Below are 24,629 nucleotides of genomic sequence, written 5' to 3' on the forward strand. Positions count from 1 at the left end.
TTTTTTTGTTTGGCATTATTTGCACCATGACAGCATCTTGGCGCAAGGTATTTGCAGAAAAAGATTTTGCAAGAGGTACCCTTTTTCTTTGTGACATTGTTCAAGTCATGCAAAGCAAGCTATTTCGAATGTTTATACAAATGATTTTTGGACTTTTGTTTTTCATTGAAAGTAATGTGTACCAGTTGGTCAATAAAAAAGACAGTCAGTACGCATTTCCTGCATTTATTTTGATTTTAGCCCACTGGAAATTTATCGTGCATTTATCGTTATCGAGGTAAAATTGCTCAATTAATCGCGATATGGTTTTGAGGTCACATCGCCCAGCCCTACCAGGGCCCCTTTAATTCTTTTAGGCATACAGATTAGAATGGAAGCAAAAAGTACCCACGATGAAACTATCTCTAAATGCAAAATGAAAAACTTGTAAACATATTTCACTTGCAAAATGAAAAACTTGTAAACATATTTAACTTGAAGGATTCCTATTTTATCGATGTCATTATGTTGCGATGGCCCCCAGTGGTCTGCATCAATATGTTGGGGTCCCACAACAGGTGTTCCATCACACCCACACAATAGCCTGTGTGTGCTAACTTAAGCTCGCTTCCAGAAACGTCTGTGACTAATTCAGGAATTAAATCGGGCATCAGCCGCAACATGCTTCCTTTTTAAATGCTCGTTTATCACTGTTGTGCTGCTAAAGGGAGGTTTACATGGTTGGACGTAACTTTGTGAAATGCACCCATGGTCCGGTCCAAATCGGGGTCGCACGCATTGCTCCGTGTGCGGCAGGCACAAGTCAAGGTAGCACGGTAGAAACAATATAAGACAAAGTCGACGTTTGACTTGACCAAACCAAATGTGTGTGTCTTATTGTGCCCGACAGAGGTCAGTAAAAACGATCTCCGTTTTGTGAAAGAGGAGCCAGACTTGAGTCACATCAAAAAGGAGGAGGAGGAGGAGGAGATCAACAAGTTACCAGTGAACGTAGTCCCTATAAAGACTGAAGATGAAAACAAGGATGAGGGTGAGGACAAGAGAGGGGCGGAGCCTCCAAGCAGCAGTTCAAGTCATCACGTGAAAACAAAAGGTGATGAAGACCACTGGGGGCCATCACAAGCACACAGTGAGGACACATTATCAGACGCTCATGACAATGATGATGATAATGGGCAAGAAAACCCCTTTTCTTGCTCAGTTTGTGGTAAAAGCTTCTCTCAAAATTCAAGTTTAACAATCCACACAAGAATGCACATTGGAATGCATCTGCATCTTTGGCTTACAATGGGCTTAAAAAGGGAGAACGTCACAACCCCCTTTTCTACAAACAAGTCCAGGAACATTTAGTTCCTGGTAATAAAGTTCCTGTGGCCCAGGTGGTTTGCATCTCCCCCACAACTCCTAGTTCCTGGTAATTTATCCAAATGACAATGATGATGTATCAGTGGGAGGTCTTGTGTTACTTTGTTACTCATTACTTACACCCTATGGCTGTTAAGCATCATTGCAGTTCCAAAATAATTCAGTGAACTCTAAAAAAATATTTTGGTGTATATTAGTTGAATTAGAATACATATTCCAGAAACGTCTGTGACTATGTCAGGAATGAAATCGGGCATCAGCCGCAACGTGCTTCCTTTTTAAATGCTCGTTTATCACTGTTGTGCTGCTAAAGGGAGGTTTACATTGTAGGACGTAATTTTGTGAAATGCCCCCATAGTCGGGTCCAAGTTCAGGTCGCACGCATTGCTCCGTATGCGGCAGGCACAAGTCAAGATAGCACGGTAGAAAATAAGACAAAGTCGCCGCCTGAGGTTTGACTTGACCAAACCAAATTTGTCTTTCTCCAGACGTCAGTGAAAACGGTCTCCGTTCTGTGAAAGAGGAGCCAGACTTGACTCACATCAAAAAGGAGGAGGAGGAGGAGGAGGAGGAGATCAACAAGTCACCAGTGAACGTTCTCCCTATAAAGACTGAAGATGAAAACAAGAATGAGAGTGAGGACAACAGAGGGGCGGAGCCTACAAGCAGCAGCTCAAGTCATCACGTGACAACAGAAGGTGATGAAGACCACTGGGGGCCATCACAAGCACATAATGAGGACACATTATCAGACGCTCATGACGATGATGATACTAATGATGATGATGATGATGATGATGGGCAAGCCAAAGGTGAAAGGGCATGTCACACTGACTCATTCACTTCAAAGCTGTCTTTAAAAGGGCACAGAAAAACACACAGTGGTGAAAAACCTTTTTCTTGCTCAGTTTGTGGAAAATGCTTCTCTCAAAAGGCAAATTTAACAGAGCACGCAAGAACACACACTGGAGAAAAACCTTTTACTTGCTCAGTTTGTGGTAAAAGCTTCTCTCAAAATTCAAGTTTAACAATCCACACAAGAACGCACAGTGGAGAAAAACCTTTTTCCTGCTCAGTTTGTGGTAGACGCTTCTCTGAAAAGTCAAATTTAACTTGTCACACAAGAACACACACTGGAGAAAACTCTTTTTCTTGCTCAGTTTGTGGTAAAAGTCTCTCTCAAAATTCAAGTTTAACAATCCACACAAGAATGCACAGTGGAGAAAAACCATTTTCCTGCTCAGTTTGTGGAAGACGCTTCTCTGTAAAGTCAAATTTAACTTGTCACACAAGAACACACACTGGAGAAAAACCTTTTTCTTGCTCGGTTTGTGGCAAGAGTTTCTCCCAACTCAGTTTGTGGCAAAAGCTTCTCTGGAAAGTCTAATTTAAGAAAACACACAGCAACACATAGTGGAGAAAAACCTTTTTCTTGCTCAGTTTGTGGCAAAAGCTTCTCTTTTAAGTCAAATTTAACAAGTCACACAAGAATACATAGTGGAGAAAACCCTTTTTCTTGCTCAGTTTGTGGAAAATGCTTCTCTCAAAAGGCAAATTTAACAGAACACGCAAGAACACACACTGGAGAAAAACCTTTTACTTGCTCAGTTTGTGGTAAAAGCTTCTCTCAAAATTCAAGTTTAACAATCCACACAAGAACGCACAGTGGAGAAAAACCTTTTTCCTGCTCAGTTTGTGGTAGACGCTTCTCTGAAAAGTCAAATTTAACTTGTCACACAAGAACACACACTGGAGAAAACTCTTTTTCTTGCTCAGTTTGTGGTAAAAGTTTCTCTAAAAATTCGAGTTTAACAATCCACACAAGAATGCACAGTGGAGAAAAACCATTTTCCTGCTCAGTTTGTGGAAGACGCTTCTCTGTAAAGTCAAATTTAACTTGTCACACAAGAACACACACTGGAGAAAAACCTTTTTCTTGCTCGGTTTGTGGCAAGAGTTTCTCCCAAAATTCTCATTTAACAATCCACACAACAACACACACTGGAGAAAACCCTTTTTCCTGCTCAGTTTGTGGCAAAAGCTTCTCTGGAAAGTCTAATTTAAGAAAACACACAGCAACACATAGTGGAGAAAAACCTTTTTCTTGCTCAGTTTGTGGCAAAAGCTTCTCTTTTAAGTCAAATTTAACAAGTCACACAAGAATACATAGTGGAGAAAACCCTTTTTCTTGCTCAGTTTGTGGAAAATGCTTCTCTCAAAAGGCAAATTTAACAGAACACGCAAGAACACACACTGGAGAAAAACCTTTTACTTGCTCAGTTTGTGGTAAAAGCTTCTCTCAAAATTCAAGTTTAACAATCCACACAAGAACGCACAGTGGAGAAAAACCTTTTTCCTGCTCAGTTTGTGGTAGACGCTTCTCTGAAAAGTCAAATTTAACTTGTCACACAAGAACACACACTGGAGAAAACCCTTTTTCTTGCTCAGTTTGTGGTAAAAGCTTCTCTAAAAATTCAAGTTTAACAATCCACACAAGAACGCACAGTGGAGAAAAACCTTTTTCCTGCTCAGTTTGTGGAAGACGCTTCTCTGTAAAGTCAAATTTAACTTGTCACACAAGAACACACACTGGAGAAAAACCTTTTTCTTGCTCAGTTTGTGGCAAGAGTTTCTCCCAAAATTCTCATTTAACAATCCACACAACAACACACACTGGAGAAAACCCTTTTTCCTGCTCAGTTTGTGGCAAAGGCTTCTCTGTGAGGTCAAGTTTACGAAGCCACACAAGAACACACAATGGAGACAAGCCATTCAGTTGCAGCGTTTGTTCTAAAACATTTGCCACGAAACCGGAAGCTGAGAGACACGATTGTGCTGGCGAGAATTGCTGCGATCCTTGAAGCTTAAAAAAAGACAAAAAAAACTGAAGGAACTGACTCTTTGTGGTAAGATGTAAATTTTGATTTTGAATAAAATATGAAAAATTGAATTTTTCAAAGCTCTTTTATTGACTTAATGCCAATGTGATCAGTGCCAGAAGAACCATTGTGTCTGAGTGATGATGATCGTTTTTTTTTGTTTTCATATCAAACATTATAAATGAAATTAATTGCCTTTGCCTAGAACAACATTTGTTAACGTTATGCTTTTCAGTTGTCTTTTTAATCGTACTTAATGGAAAAGGTGTGAGAAGAAACGGTGCTTATGAAATCGGTGCCTTCCACAGACCTGCGTGAAGTTGGCCCCCCATTTGTTGCAAAAATAGGTGGAAATAGTTTGTTTCGTTTGTGCTGCGTTTGTGCCCGTTTGTGCTGTTAAAATTTTCGTTTGTGCTGCTTCGGTTCGAAAGATATTACACTTTGTTTTATTTCGAGTGTGACGTCACCCAGCCCCCCATTTTCATCCGATTGACTTGGGAATGGTGCCATTCGTTTGTGCTACGTTTGTGCCCGTTTGTGCTGTTAAAATTTTCGTTTGTGCTGCTCCGGTTCGAAAGATATTACACGTTTTAATTCACGCGGTGACGTCACAAACAGGAACACGCCAGCGTCAGTTTGTTTTGTTTTGCTGTCGAACAAGGAGCTCTGTATCGCGCTACCGCGTTCAGTCAATCACTTGAATCACTCGTATTTGTTATTAATTCCAGGTTATAAACTAGTTCCTGGAATGAACTGATGTTTTGTATGTTTTTGCGCATTTTACATTCTTCATGATCCTGGAAAGCAACTGTTGCCGGACGAACTTCAGGTAAACATGTCACACTCACTGTTGTAGCTTTTTTGCTAGCATACAGTAATCTTAAAACCTTCCTGTTTTCACTGCTGTAAATTACTTTAAATTCGGTCTTATTTCTTTTAATAGTGTTGTTCTACTGCTCATTCATTTATTTCATCAGTAGTCATTAAAGCTATGTGATTATTTCTTAAAATTATAGTAGACGTGAGGCTGAAACATATCCGTTGAACTTTTTGAAATAAAAACAACTTAAAGACACCCCTCGATGAAGCATTCCCTCATTTGAGAACAACTGAATTAATATAAAAACAGTCCGTGTGTAATTGATGAGAGCCTGCAGAGAAACCTTGGGTGAAACGATAGCTTTATGTGTAAAGAAAACAGCAACAAACAAAACCCCAAACTATTTACATTTCAACAATTAAGCAATCACTGCTTTGTGAAGCTCTTTGTCTTTTCTGATGCTGCTTTCACTCTACTTTCCAGGTCATTGTGCATCTCCCAGTCAAAAGCAGCCCTCCTGCAATATGCCACATAATGTCCTAGAGAATCCTCTTCGAGATGATATGACTGCTCTAAAAGTAAACTGTCAGCATCAGACTTCTGGGAATTTCCAGCAGGGCAACTTCTGTTCAACTCATACCTAGGTCGGTGTCAATCCACTAAGCCTCTCCATTTCTCAACTTCAGTAGTATGAATACTGTAGCAACATCAGACTCATCACAGAGGTCAACATAATTTTTTAATATATTTTTTCCTCAGTATGAGAAGTAGTAGAGGCATCGTCAGGTCTTAAGACATAACCTACATCAGCTTTTTTGTTTTGCAGCAGAATTCCACGTTTCCCTCAATGAAGGCATGATGATGAGCAACGAAACGGTCAACACGATTGAGAAGGCTTTCATGCTTGAAAAGCCCATTTTTTATGTTTTTGAACTCTGCTTCAACAGCTGCCGAACTTGCAGTGATGCTGGTACTCCGGAAGAGAGGGACCATTACTCCTGTCCAGAGTGGTAAGTAACTTCCCAGTCTGATGATGTGGGGAATAATCTCAGGGAGGAAGTGGATGTTATCCCTGTCCCCCTCAGCCATGGCAAGTGACCTGATCTCCTCACATATTTCTGTCACCCACTGTCGAGCATTAGTGTGGATCTGTTGATGCGCCTCGACGGGTTCCTGTGCCTGAACCTCTGTGTCTGGCATGCTGATACAGTCTTCTTGTGCTATTTGTGTTTTCAGGTATTTCTTGCACTTTTCTGATGGGAGAGGGGTTCCAGAAACGTCTGTGACTATGTCAGGAATGAAATCGGGCATCAGCCGCAACGTGCTTCCTTTTTAAATGCTCGTTTATCACAGTTGTGCGGCTAAAAGGAGGTTTACATCGTAGGACGTAATTTTGTGAAATGCCCCCATGGTCCGGTCCAAGTTGGGGTCGCACGCATTGCTCCGTGTGCGGCAGGCACAAGTCAAGGTAGCACGGTAGAAACAATATAAAACAAAGTCGCCGCCTGACCTTTGATTTGACCAAACCAAATTTGTCTTTTTGTGTCCTACAGACGTCAGTGAAAACGATCTCCGTTCTGTGAAAGAGGAGCCAGACTTGACTCACATTAAAAAGGAGGAGGAGAAGGAGGAGGAGGAGATCAACAAGTCACCAGTGAACATTGTCTCTATAAAGACTGAAGATGAAAACAAGGATGAGAGTGAGGACAAGAGAGGGGCGGAGCCGACAAGCATCAGCTCAAGTCATCATGTGACAACAGAAGGTGATGAAGACCACTGGGGGCCATCACAAGTACATAATGAGGACACATTATCAGACGATCATGACGATGATGATGATGATGATGGGCAAGCCAAAGGTGAAAGGGCATGTCACACTGACTCATTCACTTCAAAGCTGTCTTTAAAAGGGCACGTAAGAACGCACAGTGGAGAAAAACCTTTTTCCTGCTCAGTTTGTGGTAAAAGCTTCCCTCAAAATTCAAGTTTAACAATCCACACAAGAACGCACACTGGAGAAAAAACCTTTTTCCTGCTCAGTTTGTGGAAAATGCTTCTCTCAAAATTCAAGTTTAACAATCCACACAAGAACGCACACTGGAGAAAAACCTTTTTCCTGCTCAGTTTGTGGCAAAAGTTACTCTCGAAAGTCATATTTAATAATTCACACAAGAACACACACTGGAGAAAAAACATTTTCCTGCTTGGTTTGTGGTAAAAGCTTCTCTCAAAATTCAAGTTTAACAATCCACACAAGAACGCACAGTGGAGAAAAACCTTTTTCCTGCTCAGTTTGTGGAAAATGCTTCTCTCAAAATTCAAGTTTAACAATCCACACAAGAACGCACACTGGAGAAAAACCTCTTTCCTGCTCAGTTTGTGGAAAATGCTTCTCTCATAAGGCAAATTTAACAATCCACACAAGAACACACACTGGAGAAAAAACATTTTCCTGCTTGGTTTGTGGTAAAAGCTTCTCTCAAAAGTTTGATTTAACAATCCACACAAGAACACACAGTGGAGAAAAACCTTTTTCCTGCTCAGTTTGTGGCAAAAGCTTCTCTCAAAAGTCTCATTTAATAATTCACACAAGAACACACACTGTAGAAAAACCATTTTCCTGCTTGGTTTGTGGTAAAAGCTTTTCTCGAAAATCAAATTTAACAAGTCACACAAGAAAGCACAGTGGAGACAAGACATTCAGTTGCAGCGTTTGTGCTAAAAAATTCTCCACTAAACAATATGCGGAGAGTCACAATTGTGCTGGTGAGAAAAGCAGCAATCCTTGAAGCTTAAAAAAAAGAAAACAAATAACTGAAGGAACTGACTCTTTGTGGTAAGATGTAAATTTTGATTTTTAATAAAATATGATATATTGAATTTTGCAAAGCTTTTTTATTGACATTAAGCCAATGTGATCTGTGCCAGAAGAAGCAATGTGTCTGAGTGATCATGATTTGTTTTGTGTGTTTACATCAAACATGTAAAGGAAATTAATTGCCTTTGCCTGGAACAACATTTGTTAACGTTATGCTTTTCAGTTGTCTTTTTAATCGTACCTAATGGAAAAGGTGTGAGAAGAAACGGTGCTTATGAAATCGGTGCCTTCCACAATCATTTATAAAATCACTTGTTCCACTTGCTCAGCTGGCCTTCATTACGCTGTGTGAAAAGGTGAAAAACTGAACTAGAAGTTGAACTATAAAAAGAACACGAAAGAGAAACGCAAATAGTCTCAGTTTCTCTTAAAGGTTTTGGTATGTCAGGAGTTGGCAACTTGATGGCGACTGGAGTCAGCGCTGGTTTTCTCGCTGTGTTTGGCTGGCTCGTATATGTATGGTCCATTGAACAAAACTCAAACTCTTCAAATATCCCCTCAGATACATTTAATATTTCGCTTTCTGAATAAATTTCTGACTGCCCAAATACACTTTCTAGGTTGAGCTCTATCAATCGTTTGGGGTTTGTTGCGAAGCAGAATCTCACTTCGGGAAAACTATCATTTTGTCAAATATAACCAAATATTTTTTTTCATGCTGTATTATATTTTTTATACATTGGATTATTTTTATAGTGAAATGGGAAAATATTAAAATGTAAAATGGGGAATCACATACAGACTTAATTCAATTAATAACAAATATAGAAACATTTTATAAATATTGAACTATTTGAGAAGAGTCCTGATCTTGAAATAAATATTGAATTATAAAAAATACTTAAAAAATTAATTCAATAACCCGACCCCGGATGAGCGGCAGAAAATGGCTGGATGGATGGAATAATTTAAATTGAATAAATATTGTAGTATTACATCAGCAAGCTTAAATATACATTGAAATAAAAAAAAGTCATGTATTTTTAAATGGCCTAATATAGATCTGGGAAGTAATTCTCTTTATGAAACTATGAAGGGACTGGAGCTCACAGAAGTGACCAGTCTTGGTTCTGAAGTTCCGATGTAACCAGATACTGCCCTGAGAGAAAATAGGCCTGAGCATTGTTTATGGTGGGGGCAATTCTCTCGCCAGGTCAGTGACCTTCCAGGGTATGAGAGTCATTTAAGGTGCCTTCAGTGAAGTCCTACTCTGTCCTACTTGAATGAATCCGCATCAAAATACCATCATTTATGACACCACAGCTGGACAAATAATATCCAGAAACACACTTCCGCACCACTGAGTGAGTGTTGGACGATATAGCTTCTCTTGAAAGGTCCGACTTGAAAATGTCCTTGCAAGTGGATCTGAAATTAAATCCACACTTTTCCCTCCTTCGGCCATTGTGGTTTAAAAAAAGCAAGAATATGGCCGTGTCCAAATTAACAGGCTGCGACCTCCGAAGGCTGCTTTTTCGGCCGCATGACGTCACTTTCGGCGCGACACGACCGCGCGGGCGTGGTGTCCAAATTCACGCTGTCACGTGCGACCTTCGAATCCGGCCTTGGAATTGGTCTTCGTTTCCATGGAGCCAAGGCCGCTTGGCGCAACATTTACGTTACGCCCCCATGTACTTTGCTCCTCTGTTCGACGCAGGTGATACGTATTTGTGGTGGATTTATGAACGGCTTGGATAATCAATGGATAATCTGCGACGAGCGCCAGACCGAAGGCATCGGCTTAGCAAAACATTTGTATCATTTAATTTTAAACGATGGAACCCGAACTTTTCTTCATTTTATTTCACTTTTTGGTTTATTTCCATTTTGTTCTTGAGGAGAGGAGGATCACGCTTTCCCATCGCAGAGTTGTCCTTTATCGAAGGAATGAAGTAAGTTCTAAATCCGTCTATCAGCATTTTCACACTATTACCAACATTGACAGGTCAATAGGGTTATAACGTGATGGTTACAGATGAGCTAAAAACATCAGTAGTACAACTTCAATAGTACATGTGTTAACTTCATAATAGAACAAATATCGAATGGAAATGATGTAATTATATACATTCTGAAAGAGTTTTTATGAATTTAGATACTTGTGACGGCTTTATTGTCCCCGTGATTAGTTTGTACATATGGCAAAACACCAGAATACCACTAGAGAGTTTAGGGCCAGAGTTATTAAAATTAAGTTGGTGATACTGTAGGAATGATGCAAGCAAACGAAACAAGTACAATAATTAATGCGTTCATGTTTTGTTTTTTTTTATTCAAAACATTAACAGCCAAGAAGTCCATACTGCAGGATAAACCTGGGTGTGCCAGTGTTGGATTGTTTTTTCAATGGAGAGGATCTCCAAACAGACTTTCGCCTGAGCAGGGACTTATTCAGAGTGTTGCTGAACCTCCTGGACCAAGACCGACGACATGGATGGGGTGTCGAGATAGAGGTCCTTGTCTTTCTCTTCTGGCTGGCGAGTGGGGCATCATATCGGGTGGTGGCACGAGCATTTGGGATGCCGCGGTTCACCGTCCACTACATCATCCACCGGGTCACTGGGGAAGTGGTGGCTCTTCGCCACAGAGTCATCCACTTCCCCAACACTGCAGGAGACCTTCAGGCAGTGACCCAGGGATTTGCAGGGCTGGCGAGACACCATGCATTTGCAAGAGCTGCTGGAGCAATAGATGGTTGTCATGTCCGAATCAAGCCTCCAAGTGGCCCTGATGGTCATGACTACAAGAACCGCAAGCTTTTCAGCAGCATAATCATGCAAGCTGTGTGTGACCATCAGGGTCGCTTTCTGGACATATTCTTGGGTTGGCCTGGATCAGTCCACGACTCCAGGGTCCTCCGGCACAGCCCTCTTTACCAAAGAGGGCTGTATCCTCCTCCAGGGCACTTCATCTTGGCAGATGGAGGGTATCCGTGCCTCCAGCGACCACTCCCCCTCATCACTCCTTACAAGCGGCCGGTGCAGGGCGTGGGGGCCCGGCGCTTCAACGTTCATCATTCCAAGGCACGCTCAATAATTGACAGCACAATTATTGAGCACAGCCACACAAACATGGCAAAATATCAGAAGATGGAAAAATAGATTCAAATACAATGTAATGAATGGTTAATAAATCTATCTCATCTTTTGTAGTGACATTCACTTTGGAATGATGAAGGTGAGATTCCGGGCCATCTTTTTCCACGCCCTGGAGGTGCACCACACCTTTGCAACACATGTAAGTAAATAAAAAAAAAAAGTATAATTGATACTTATTGTTAAGAATTCTTCAAGTCGTTTAATAGGTGACGTTTCATTGTCTTATTCTGATAGGCGGATCTTTTATTTTGAAGGGCGCTTCGTATTTCCGTTTCCTGTTTAGCGTTCTCGTTCGTCATTCAGCTCAGAGCGGTGCAGTAGTCAATGACGATGTGAGTACTTGTTCTAGTTCATTCTGATTAATATTGATAGCATACTCTTCTTGCTTTATTCAGTAAAATAATGCGTGTGTTTATATTATTTATACACTCGTTTTATTCTCATGTTTACATTCGTTAGTCAACAGTGTTTAGCTAACTTGTGCAATAGGTAGCCATTGGCAACTTGCTAGTACAGATAATATAGACTGGAAAAGACAACATTTTAATGTCTATATATGTCAGTTTACTTGTGTTGAGAGTGTTGCTGACTGTTAGATAGTAGAAACATTTAGTTGTTTATTCCAACTGTATGTTGATGGGGTTTCTTTCTCTCATTGTTTCAGATACTTTATATATATATAATTGTGCGTATACATTTATGCACATCTGCACAGTGAAGCTGAATAAAGTGCTGAGTTCTACTGAAGACTCTGTGCTCTCTTACCGGAGCCCCTGTAGTGGTCAATAGTCCAAATAACCAGTTCAGAGGTCGAATCCTCAACAACGGTCCTTCGAGCCGGATAAATTGACTCCTACAAGACATGTCTTCAGCGGAGGACTCGCCATCTCACCCTCGTCCTGATGTGCAACAGCGACATGAGAGACAACTGCATACACCTAAGCATCTCGAGGACTACATCGTTTCCTACCATCCACAAAGGTCTGCACTTTCCTCCCAACCCAACGAGAGGGTTCAAGAGGAGCAGAGAGGAGCAGCGACCGCAGCAGATGGTGGAAGAGCAGATGTGAGTGTTTACTCTGCCCACAGTAGAGCTACACCTAGTCCCAGTTCAGGTGACCCACTAAGCACCACAGCACTAAGACGACTTGTTGAATCCATGTCCAGGAGTGAGAGGGAGGATAGGATGGAAATTACACAACTCACTAACAAACTCGTCCAGTATGAAGCAAAGCAACGTCGCCGCCAAGAGCTATTGGAACACATTAATGCGTTCCTCACAAGAGAAGAGGAAGATGATGACCACAACATGACAAAGACTAGGGCACAGCCGCCACAGATACAGTCCTCGCTTCAGCTCCCTTCACACGTCCACCCTCCACTACCAGTGCTTGGCATGACAGCTCAGGCGGAGGGAGACACATCAGTAAGCATTACTTCCAAGTCGGAGGGAGTGGATAAGCACAAAGGTGACGCTACTGCAGCAGCATATAACATGGAAAATTCTGCGTTTCGAACAATACAGCCAGTTTCTCTAGCAACTCCCACCTCTCCTCGTTCAGCCATTTCATCTGGTATGGTGTCACCAAACGTGGTCCAGCAACACCATATCCCACCTGTCCCATCTCAGCCACAGATGACAGAGCAATTTCACAGAAAGGATGAGTTTGTCCCCATACATCAGTCCCTGCAGCAGTCTCAGCCAATGGCTTCTTATCCTAGCTATTCAGCACGGTTGAGCGATCCTCCACCGCAGGCTTCTTCGTCTCACAATCCATATAACTATGTGCCTGCACCCAAACCATTTGTTCCATCAATCCCAGCAGTGAGTCACAGCAATCAAGCGGCCCAGCCACAACAACCAACGAGTCAGATTATGACTCCACGAGACTTTGATTTGCAAACACGGTCAATATATGGCGTGCCTAAACCCAAAATTCCCCATTTCACTACAGATAGTGAGAGGGAGTTTGCTAACCTCAAGTTGGCCTTGGATAATCTGCTGGAGCCCTATCCCGAACTCACGGAAAAGTACAAATACCATGTTCTATTGGAGCATCTTGAACTCCCGGAAGCACAAATGATTGGTCAGTCGTGCCGTCATGATCCATTTCCATACTCCGCAACCATGCAAGCCCTACAGCTACAGTATGGACAGCCTCACCAACTAGCACAAAGTGAAATAGCTGCCATCCTGACTATGTCAGACGTGAAATCTGGTGACGCACGAACTTTTCAAAGCTTCGCTCTCAGAGTCCACCTCTTAGTCAGCATGCTGCTCTCCTTGGAGGGGCCTAAAGGGATGGAATTAAACTGCTGTTCCCATGTCGATCGCTTGCTAAGTAAGCTACCAAGGTACCATAGAGATGGGTTCATTGAATATCTTCAGCTACAAGGGAAGCTCAACACCATGAGTCTCAACCCCTATAACCTGCAAGACCTGAATGGATGGCTCCAAGGGAAAGCCCAGCAACAGCGCCTTTCAAGTCGATTAGTACAACGCTATCAGATGGAGAAACCGACAAATGACGGAAAAGAGGTTTCATCCAAAAGGAAAGGCCGTAGCGTAGCTGTGTACCATGGCTCTGAGCCCCAGCAACCTAGCGCGTCCAAGTCATCCAGTGGCAAGAGACAGCCCACAATCCACTGCCTCTTTTGCAACAGTAAAGAACATTACATTAGTCGTTGCCCCACCATAAGAGAGCAATCTGCAATGGATGTAAACAAGTGGATAACAGAAGGAAAACGCTGCTGGAAGTGTGCACGTAGTCACACACCTGAGTCCTGTAACTTGAAAAAACCTTGTAGTGACTGTGGCAGTATTCATCTCCAAGTGCTTCACGACGCTGCTCAATATCGCTTCACTGGCTCACCTTCAAGGACCACAGAGAGCCGTGTGTATTTGACGCCTACTGTAAGGACAGCGCAAGTGCTTTTGAAGGTAGTTCCTGTCGTGTTACACCACAAATCCAACTCACTGGAAACATTTGCAGTATTAGATGATGGAGCTCAACGGACAATGATCTTAACATCGGCCGTCAAGCATCTCCGATTGAGGGGTGAATCAGAGACTCTAGCTTTGCGTACCGTACGGCCAGATGTTACGCACCTCCAAGGGGTTACAGTTAGCTTTGAAATCTCTCCCCAAGACAACCCACAGAAGAGGTACCATGTGCAAGGAGCATTTACCGCAGCAGGGCTTGATCTGATGGAGCAAACTTACCCAGTTAAGTTGCTTCAGAAACGTTACTCCCATCTGAAAGGAATACCCCTGAAATCATTCCGTAACGCACGCCCAGTGTTGCTTCTCGGCTCAGATCATGTACATCTAATCACAGCTACGGCGCCAATTCGTCGAGGCGTCAATGGTGGTCCCATTGCTGTTCGAACTGCCCTCGGTTGGGCGCTGCAAGGGGCACAAGGATGTAATGATGGACAGACCCCAACACAACAGTGCCTTCTCACTTCATTAACTAGTCCAGAGGATCTTCTGTACCAAAATGTTGCAAGGCTATGGCAGCTTGATATCTTACCTTTTCGGAACGAGAAAGTGGTCGTCCGTTCACGCGAGGATCAAGAGGCCATGAATCTGCTGGAGAAGAAAACCCAGCGTCTCGAAGTTGGAGGAGTCAACCGATATGCAACACCTCTATTGAGGAAGACTGGAGCTCCGAAGCTCAACAGTTCTCCACATTCAGTCATAACTCAGCTCAGAGCTACAGAGAAACGATTGAAAAGGGATGCAGAGAAGGCCACTATCTACTCAGCTGAGATCGACAAGCTTATTGCAGCTGGATATGCAAAAATACTTAACCGTGAAGAAGTAAACCAGTCCGCAGAAGCATGGTATCTTCCACACCATCTCGTGTGTCATAACAATAAACCACGATTGGTTTTCAACTGTTCGTTTCGACATCAAGGAGTCTCCATGAACGACCAACTTCTACCTGGGCCTACACTGAGTCCATCTTTAGTAGGTGTCCTCATTCGATTTCGGCAGCATCAAGTGGCAGTGAGTGGAGATATCCGTGCAATGTTTCACCAAATTCGCTTACTTCCAGAGGACAGACCACTCTTGCGGTTCCTCTGGAGAGACATGCGTTGTGAAGAACCCCCAGATGTATATGAATGGCAAGTGTTACCCTTCGGCACGACAAGTAGCCCCTGCTGTGCAGTATTTGCTCTTCAACGTCATGCTCGCAATTATAAGGAGAGCCATCCCGAGGTACTGCAGTCAGTTCAGCAGAGCTTTTATGTTGACAACTGCCTCGAAAGCTTCCCCGACATCTGGACCGCAAAACAGAGAGTAGACCAGTTGCGCACTTTGTTGGCCGATGGAGGATTTGATCTCCGACAGTGGGCAACTAACCAGCCTGCAGTAATAGCCCATCTTCCCACCAAGGCCAAGTCACCTTCTGCCGAACAATGGCTAAACCAGAGCCGCACCGATCCACTTGAACCCACTCTAGGCTTGAGATGGAACTGCGCGGCTGATACTCTCGGCTACCAGTATCGAATCATCGAATACTCGACATTGACAATGAGGGCAGCTTACCAAGTGCTGGCAAGCCAGTATGATCCTCTGGGATTTATGGTGCCTTATACTACCCGCGCCAAAGTCCTCATTCAACAACTCTGGTCTAAACAAAGAAGCTGGGATGACCCGGATTTACCTCTTCACCTTCGACAAGCCTGGCAAACATGGGAAGATGAGTTGAAACATCTCAACGGCGTGTTCCTTCCTCGATGTTACTCCCCAAGTTCTCTACAAGACGACGATTTGGAGTACAATCTCCATATCTTTTGCGTTGCTTCAGAACGGGCCTATGGAGCAGTAGCCTATCTTACAGTCCAAGCAAAGAATATCATTCACACATCCTTCGTTATGGCTAGGTCAAGAGTTGCCCCCAAAAGACAACAATCGATACCTCGCCTTGAACTATGCGCAGCCCTGGCAGGAGCCCAACTTGCCAAGCTCCTCGAGACTGAAATGACGCTCCACATACAGCAAACTACCCTGTGGTCTGACTCAACTACCGTTCTAGAATGGCTACAATCGGACTCCTGTCGATTTAAGGTGTTCGTTGGAACCCGCGTATCAGAGATTCAAGAACTAACAGACCGTCAGGCTTGGCGCAATGTTGACAGTCAGAATAACCCAGCAGATGACATAACTAGGGGAAAATCTTTGCTAGATCTAACAGAGTCCAGTCGCTGGAATCAAGGACCACAGTTCCTCACCCATGATGTGGAGTGCTGGCCAAAGAGGCCCGTACAAGCCTCGAAAGAAAGTTCATCCGAGCTGAAATCTATCACCTTTTGCTGTTTGGTTTCAACTAAGCCAACTGAAAACATCCCTGACGCCACACAGTTCAACTCTTGGAGGGAGTTATTGGATGCGACGAGACAAGCGCATGGGGCGGCCGTGGTTATGGGGCATGACCCACCTATCAGTCATCGGGAGGCTGAGGTCTTGCTCTTGAGAAGGTGTCAAATGCAGAGCTTCCCAGAAGAAGTTGCTGCGCTAAGGGCACAGAAATCTGTGCACGATCACAGTCGGTTGGCTAGCCTCTCTCCAGAGTGGGATGCAGCATCATTACTCATCCGTGTCGGAGGTAGATTACGCAGAGTACGAGATCCAAGTGTCGGGGAGATTCATCCCATTGTGCTTGATCCAAAGCACCCAGCGGTGAAACTTCTTATCAAAGACATGGATGAGCGTCTGCTACACCCGGGCTCGGAACGAGTCTATGCTGAAGTACGAAGACAATTCTGGATCCTGAGAGGACGACAAGCCATCCGATATCACCAACTTAACTGTCCAACCTGTCAGCATTGGAGAGCTCGGCCAAAGGTTCCACCGATGGCGGACTTACCTCCGCAACGTCTGAGACTTGTCTCGCCCCCCTTTTACTCAACAGGGGTCGACTGCTTTGGGCCGTACATTGTGAAGATTGGCAGGAGGACGGAGAAACGTTGGGGCTGTCTTTTCAAGTGTCTCACCACACGAGCAGTTCATATAGAACTTTTGAACTCCCTGGATGTGGACGCATTTCTTCTTGCTCTTCGCCGTTTCATGGCTAGACGGGGCAGACCTAAAGAAGTGCTTTCTGATTGTGGTACCAACTTCCGTGGCGCAGAGCGAGAGTTACGGGAGGCCTTTGCAGCTATGGAACCCCAACTGAAGGAGCAGTTAGCAGACTACCAAATCCAGTTCAGGTTCAATCCACCAAATGCCCCTCACTTTGGAGGCGTATGGGAGAGAGAGGTGCGTTCAATCAAGGCTGGTCTTCGAGTTGCAGTGGGGTCTCAATCTGTCTCAGAGGATGTCTTCTACACAATCTTGGTGGAAGTGGAAGGGATCTTAAACTCCAAGCCCCTGGGCTATGTATCAGCCGATGTAGCGGACCCTGACCCCGTTACGCCAAATCTTCTTCTCATGGGGCGGCTAGATGCTACACTCCCTCAAGCTGTCTATGCTCCAGCAAGTATCGGCCGACGAAGATGGCGCCATTGTCAAACACTGGTGGATCATTTTTGGCGTCAATTCACAAGGAACTATCTGCCAAATCTACAGACACGGCACAAGTGGAGGACGTCAAATGAAAACTTGACAGTGAACTCAGTTGTTCTGATTGTTGATCCAACGCTTCCGAGAGGTCAGTGGCCTGTTGGCAAAGTGATCAAGACAATCACCAGTCAGGATGGACATGTAAGAACGGCAGATGTTCTCGTCAACAGCAAGACTTATACGAGACCAGTTTCACGTCTGATCAAACTTCCTGTCCTCCAGCCCGACGACGACACCGCGAAAGACTCTTGAAGAATTATCTGGGGGTTTTCACATTTACTAGGCAAATGTGGGGGCGGCTGTTAAGAATTCTTCAAGTCGTTTAATAGGTGACGTTTCATTGTCTTATTCTGATAGGCGGATCTTTTATTTTGAAGGGCGCTTCGTATTTCCGTTTCCTGTTTAGCGTTCTCGTTCGTCATTCAGCTCAGAGCGGTGCAGTAGTCAATGACGATGTGAGTACTTGTTCTAGTTCATTCTGATTAATATTGATAGCATACTCTTCTTGCTTTATTCAGTAAAATAATGCGTGTGTTTATATTATTTATACACTCGTTTTATTCTCATGTTTACATTCGTTAGTCAACAGTGTTTAGCTAACTTGTGCAATAGGTAGCCATTGGCAACTTGCTAGTACAGATAATATAGACTGGAAAAGACAACATTTTAATGTCTATATATGTCAGTTTACTTGTGTTGAGAGTGTTGCTGACTGTTAGATAGTAGAAACATTTAGTTGTTTATTCCAACTGTATGTTGATGGGGTTTCTTTCTCTCATTGTTTCAGATACTTTATATATATATAATTGTGCGTATACATTTATGCACATCTGCACAGTGAAGCTGAATAAAGTGCTGAGTTCTACTGAAGACTCTGTGCTCTCTTACCGGAGCCCCTGTAGTGGTCAATAGTCCAAATAACCAGTTCAGAGGTCGAATCCTCAACAACGGTCCTTCGAGCCGGATAAATTGACTCCTACAAGACATGTCTTCAGCGGAGGACTCGCCATCTCACCCTCGTCCTGATGTGCAACAGCAACATGAGAGACAACTGCATACACCTAAGCATCTCGAGGACTACATCGTTTCCTACCATCCACAAAGGTCTGCACTTTCCTCCCAACCCAACGAGAGGGTTCAAGAGGAGCAGAGAGGAGCAGCGACCGCAGCAGATGGTGGAAGAGCAGATGTGAGTGTTTACTCTGCCCACAGTAGAGCTACACCTAGTCCCAGTTCAGGTGACCCACTAAGCACCACAGCACTAAGACGACTTGTTGAATCCATGTCCAGGAGTGAGAGGGAGGATAGGATGGAAATTACACAACTCACTAACAAACTCGTCCAGTATGAAGCAAAGCAACGTCGCCGCCAAGAGCTATTGGAACACATTAATGCGTTCCTCACAAGAGAAGAGGAAGATGATGACCACAACATGACAAAGACTAGGGCACAGCCGCCACAGATACAGTCCTCGCTTCAGCTCCCTTCACACGTCCACCCTCCACTACCAGTGCTTGGCATGACAGCTCAGGCGGAGGGAGACACATCAGTAAGCATTACTTCCAAGTCGGAGGGAGTGGATAAGCACAAAGGTGACGCTACTGCAGCAGCATATAACATGGAAAATTCTGCGTTTCGAACAATACAGCCAGTTTCTCTAGCAACTCCCACCTCTCCTCGTTCAGCCATTTCATCTGGTATGGTGTCACCAAACGTGGTCCAGCAACACCATATCCCACCTGTCCCATCTCAGCCACAGATGACAGAGCAATTTCACAGAAAGGATGAGTTTGTCCCCATACATCAGTCCCTGCAGCAGTCTCAGCCAATGGCTTCTTATCCTAGCTATTCAGCACGGTTGAGCGATCCTCCACCGCAGGCTTCTTCGTCTCACAATCCATATAACTATGTGCCTGCACCCAAACCATTTGTTCCATCAATCCCAGCAGTGAGTCACAGCAATCAAGCGGCCCAGCCACAACAACCAACGAGTCACATTATGACTCCACGAGACTTTGATTTGCAAACACGGTCAATATATGGCGTGCCTAAACCCAAAATTCCCCATTTCACTACAGATAGTGAGAGGGAGTTTGCTAACCTCAAGTTGGCCTTGGATAATCTGCTGGAGCCCTATCCCGAACTCACGGAAAAGTACAAATACCATGTTCTATTGGAGCATCTTGAACTCCCGGAAGCACAAATGATTGGTCAGTCGTGCCGTCATGATCCATTTCCATACTCCGCAACCATGCAAGCCCTACAGCTACAGTATGGACAGCCTCACCAACTAGCACAAAGTGAAATAGCTGCCATCCTGACTATGTCAGACGTGAAATCTGGTGACGCACGAACTTTTCAAAGCTTCGCTCTCAGAGTCCACCTCTTAGTCAGCATGCTGCTCTCCTTGGAGGGGCCTAAAGGGATGGAATTAAACTGCTGTTCCCATGTCGATCGCTTGCTAAGTAAGCTACCAAGGTACCATAGAGATGGGTTCATTGAATATCTTCAGCTACAAGGGAAGCTCAACACCATGAGTCTCAACCCCTATAACCTGCAAGACCTGAATGGATGGCTCCAAGGGAAAGCCCAGCAACAGCGCCTTTCAAGTCGATTAGTACAACGCTATCAGATGGAGAAACCGACAAATGACGGAAAAGAGGTTTCATCCAAAAGGAAAGGCCGTAGCGTAGCTGTGTACCATGGCTCTGAGCCCCAGCAACCTAGCGCGTCCAAGTCATCCAGTGGCAAGAGACAGCCCACAATCCACTGCCTCTTTTGCAACAGTAAAGAACATTACATTAGTCGTTGCCCCACCATAAGAGAGCAATCTGCAATGGATGTAAACAAGTGGATAACAGAAGGAAAACGCTGCTGGAAGTGTGCACGTAGTCACACACCTGAGTCCTGTAACTTGAAAAAACCTTGTAGTGACTGTGGCAGTATTCATCTCCAAGTGCTTCACGACGCTGCTCAATATCGCTTCACTGGCTCACCTTCAAGGACCACAGAGAGCCGTGTGTATTTGACGCCTACTGTAAGGACAGCGCAAGTGCTTTTGAAGGTAGTTCCTGTCGTGTTACACCACAAATCCAACTCACTGGAAACATTTGCAGTATTAGATGATGGAGCTCAACGGACAATGATCTTAACATCGGCCGTCAAGCATCTCCGATTGAGGGGTGAATCAGAGACTCTAGCTTTGCGTACCGTACGGCCAGATGTTACGCACCTCCAAGGGGTTACAGTTAGCTTTGAAATCTCTCCCCAAGACAACCCACAGAAGAGGTACCATGTGCAAGGAGCATTTACCGCAGCAGGGCTTGATCTGATGGAGCAAACTTACCCAGTTAAGTTGCTTCAGAAACGTTACTCCCATCTGAAAGGAATACCCCTGAAATCATTCCGTAACGCACGCCCAGTGTTGCTTCTCGGCTCAGATCATGTACATCTAATCACAGCTACGGCGCCAATTCGTCGAGGCGTCAATGGTGGTCCCATTGCTGTTCGAACTGCCCTCGGTTGGGCGCTGCAAGGGGCACAAGGATGTAATGATGGACAGACCCCAACACAACAGTGCCTTCTCACTTCATTAACTAGTCCAGAGGATCTTCTGTACCAAAATGTTGCAAGGCTATGGCAGCTTGATATCTTACCTTTTCGGAACGAGAAAGTGGTCGTCCGTTCACGCGAGGATCAAGAGGCCATGAATCTGCTGGAGAAGAAAACCCAGCGTCTCGAAGTTGGAGGAGTCAACCGATATGCAACACCTCTATTGAGGAAGACTGGAGCTCCGAAGCTCAACAGTTCTCCACATTCAGTCATAACTCAGCTCAGAGCTACAGAGAAACGATTGAAAAGGGATGCAGAGAAGGCCACTATCTACTCAGCTGAGATCGACAAGCTTATTGCAGCTGGATATGCAAAAATACTTAACCGTGAAGAAGTAAACCAGTCCGCAGAAGCATGGTATCTTCCACACCATCTCGTGTGTCATAACAATAAACCACGATTGGTTTTCAACTGTTCGTTTCGACATCAAGGAGTCTCCATGAACGACCAACTTCTACCTGGGCCTACACTGAGTCCATCTTTAGTAGGTGTCCTCATTCGATTTCGGCAGCATCAAGTGGCAGTGAGTGGAGATATCCGTGCAATGTTTCACCAAATTCGCTTACTTCCAGAGGACAGACCACTCTTGCGGTTCCTCTGGAGAGACATGCGTTGTGAAGAACCCCCAGATGTATATGAATGGCAAGTGTTACCCTTCGGCACGACAAGTAGCCCCTGCTGTGCAGTATTTGCTCTTCAACGTCATGCTCGCAATTATAAGGAGAGCCATCCCGAGGTACTGCAGTCAGTTCAGCAGAGCTTTTATGTTGACAACTGCCTCGAAAGCTTCCCCGACATCTGGACCGCAAAACAGAGAGTAGACCAGTTGCGCACTTTGTTGGCCGATGGAGGATTTGATCTCCGACAGTGGGCAACTAACCAGCCTGCAGTAATAGCCCATCTTCCCACCAAGGCCAAGTCACCTTCTGCCGAACAATGGCTAAACCAGAGCCGCACCGATCCACTTGAACCCACTCTAGGCTTGAGATGGAACTGCGCGGCTGATACTCTCGGCTACCAGTATCGAATCATCGAATACTCGACATTGACAATGAGGGCAGCTTACCAAGTGCTGGCAAGCCAGTATGATCCTCTGGGATTTATGGTGCCTTATACTACCCGCGCCAAAGTCCTCATTCAACAACTCTGGTCTAAACAAAGAAGCTGGGATGACCCGGATTTACCTCTTCACCTTCGACAAGCCTGGCAAACATGGGAAGATGAGTTGAAACATCTCAACGGCGTGTTCCTTCCTCGATGTTACTCCCCAAGTTCTCTACAAGACGACGATTTGGAGTACAATCTCCATATCTTTTGCGATGCTTCAGAACGGGCCTATGGAGCAGTAGCCTATCTTACAGTCCAAGCAAAGAATATCATTCACACATCCTTCGTTATGGCTAGGTCAAGAGTTGCCCCCAAAAGACAACAATCGATACCTCGCCTTGAACTATGCGCAGCCCTGGCAGGAGCCCAACTTGCCAAGCTCCTCGAGACTGAAATGACGCTCCACATACAGCAAACTACCCTGTGGTCTGACTCAACTACCGTTCTAGAATGGCTACAATCGGACTCCTGTCGATTTAAGGTGTTCGTTGGAACCCGCGTATCAGAGATTCAAGAACTAACAGACCGTCAGGCTTGGCGCAATGTTGACAGTCAGAATAACCCAGCAGATGACATAACTAGGGGAAAATCTTTGCTAGATCTAACAGAGTCCAGTCGCTGGAATCAAGGACCACAGTTCCTCACCCATGATGTGGAGTGCTGGCCAAAGAGGCCCGTACAAGCCTCGAAAGAAAGTTCATCCGAGCTGAAATCTATCACCTTTTGCTGTTTGGTTTCAACTAAGCCAACTGAAAACATCCCTGACGCCACACAGTTCAACTCTTGGAGGGAGTTATTGGATGCGACGAGACAAGCGCATGGGGCGGCCGTGGTTATGGGGCATGACCCACCTATCAGTCATCGGGAGGCTGAGGTCTTGCTCTTGAGAAGGTGTCAAATGCAGAGCTTCCCAGAAGAAGTTGCTGCGCTAAGGGCACAGAAATCTGTGCACGATCACAGTCGGTTGGCTAGCCTCTCTCCAGAGTGGGATGCAGCATCATTACTCATCCGTGTCGGAGGTAGATTACGCAGAGTACGAGATCCAAGTGTCGGGGAGATTCATCCCATTGTGCTTGATCCAAAGCACCCAGCGGTGAAACTTCTTATCAAAGACATGGATGAGCGTCTGCTACACCCGGGCTCGGAACGAGTCTATGCTGAAGTACGAAGACAATTCTGGATCCTGAGAGGACGACAAGCCATCCGATATCACCAACTTAACTGTCCAACCTGTCAGCATTGGAGAGCTCGGCCAAAGGTTCCACCGATGGCGGACTTACCTCCGCAACGTCTGAGACTTGTCTCGCCCCCCTTTTACTCAACAGGGGTCGACTGCTTTGGGCCGTACATTGTGAAGATTGGCAGGAGGACGGAGAAACGTCGGGGCATTCTTTTCAAGTGTCTCACCACACGAGCAGTTCATATAGAACTTTTGAACTCCCTGGATGTGGACGCATTTCTTCTTGCTCTTCGCCGTTTCATGGCTAGACGGGGCAGACCTAAAGAAGTGCTTTCTGATTGTGGTACCAACTTCCGTGGCGCAGAGCGAGAGTTACGGGAGGCCTTTGCAGCTATGGAACCCCAACTGAAGGAGCAGTTAGCAGACTACCAAATCCAGTTCAGGTTCAATCCACCAAATGCCCCTCACTTTGGAGGCGTATGGGAGAGAGAGGTGCGTTCAATCAAGGCTGGTCTTCGAGTTGCAGTGGGGTCTCAATCTGTCTCAGAGGATGTCTTCTACACAATCTTGGTGGAAGTGGAAGGGATCTTAAACTCCAAGCCCCTGGGCTATGTATCAGCCGATGTAGCGGACCCTGACCCCGTTACGCCAAATCTTCTTCTCATGGGGCGGCTAGATGCTACACTCCCTCAAGCTGTCTATGCTCCAGCAAGTATCGGCCGACGAAGATGGCGCCATTGTCAAACACTGGTGGATCATTTTTGGCGTCAATTCACAAGGAACTATCTGCCAAATCTACAGACACGGCACAAGTGGAGGACGTCAAATGAAAACTTGACAGTGAACTCAGTTGTTCTGATTGTTGATCCAACGCTTCCGAGAGGTCAGTGGCCTGTTGGCAAAGTGATCAAGACAATCACCAGTCAGGATGGACATGTAAGAACGGCAGATGTTCTCGTCAACAGCAAGACTTATACGAGACCAGTTTCACGTCTGATCAAACTTCCTGTCCTCCAGCCCGACGACGACACCGCGAAAGACTCTTGAAGAATTATCTGGGGGTTTTCACATTTACTAGGCAAATGTGGGGGCGGCTGTTAAGAATTCTTCAAGTCGTTT

At 44.9% G+C, this 24,629-nt stretch overlaps 2 protein-coding genes and 2 long non-coding RNA genes across 4 annotated transcripts in view; all 4 read left to right on the plus strand.

Moving 5' to 3' along the window:
- Nucleotides 1-716: 716 nt before the first annotated feature.
- Nucleotides 717-5,013, plus strand: LOC148341681 (uncharacterized). The gene is made up of 3 exons (XM_088287917.1): nucleotides 717-750; nucleotides 2,064-2,724; nucleotides 2,759-5,013. The coding sequence occupies exons 1-3, from the start codon at nucleotides 717-719 to the stop codon at nucleotides 4,224-4,226; spliced, it is 2,163 nt and encodes a 720-aa protein (XP_088144043.1). The 3' UTR covers nucleotides 4,227-5,013.
- A 2,177-nt stretch (nucleotides 5,014-7,190) lies between these two features.
- LOC148341682 (uncharacterized) overlaps nucleotides 7,191-24,629 on the plus strand; it is a gene marked incomplete at its 5' end in the record, with an annotated part of 46,369 nt that continues 28,930 nt past the window's right edge. The window contains one exon of the mRNA XM_088287918.1: nucleotides 7,191-7,731. Coding sequence (XP_088144044.1) covers nucleotides 7,191-7,731 — 541 coding nt within the window. The remainder of the gene's footprint in view (nucleotides 7,732-24,629) is intronic.
- LOC148341683 (uncharacterized) lies at nucleotides 11,235-11,782 on the plus strand. The gene is made up of 2 exons (XR_015842157.1): nucleotides 11,235-11,372; nucleotides 11,705-11,782. It is a non-coding gene; the product is annotated as an uncharacterized LOC148341683 (long non-coding RNA).
- LOC148341684 (uncharacterized) lies at nucleotides 17,304-18,476 on the plus strand. The gene is made up of 2 exons (XR_015842059.1): nucleotides 17,304-18,066; nucleotides 18,399-18,476. It is a non-coding gene; the product is annotated as an uncharacterized LOC148341684 (long non-coding RNA).

Source organism: Idiotropiscis lumnitzeri, chromosome 2 (genome assembly GCF_059441095.1).
Source record: "Idiotropiscis lumnitzeri isolate Australia: NSW breed Sydney's pygmy pipehorse chromosome 2, RoL_Ilum_1.0, whole genome shotgun sequence".
Taxonomy (NCBI): Eukaryota; Metazoa; Chordata; class Actinopteri; order Syngnathiformes; family Syngnathidae; genus Idiotropiscis; species Idiotropiscis lumnitzeri.

What these genes read in the sequence shown, in the direction of transcription:
- LOC148341681 (XM_088287917.1), top strand. Translation starts at nt 717, where the DNA reads ATGGTTGGACGTAACTTTGTGAAATGCACCCATG. An exon ending in CTTTGTGAAATGCACCCATG is followed by an intron (nt 751 to 2,063) that starts GTCCGGTCCAAA and finishes TGACAACAGAAG; the next exon opens with GTGATGAAGACCACTGGGGG. An exon ending in AGTTTCTCCCAACTCAGTTT is followed by an intron (nt 2,725 to 2,758) that starts GTGGCAAAAGCT and finishes GTCTAATTTAAG; the next exon opens with AAAACACACAGCAACACATA.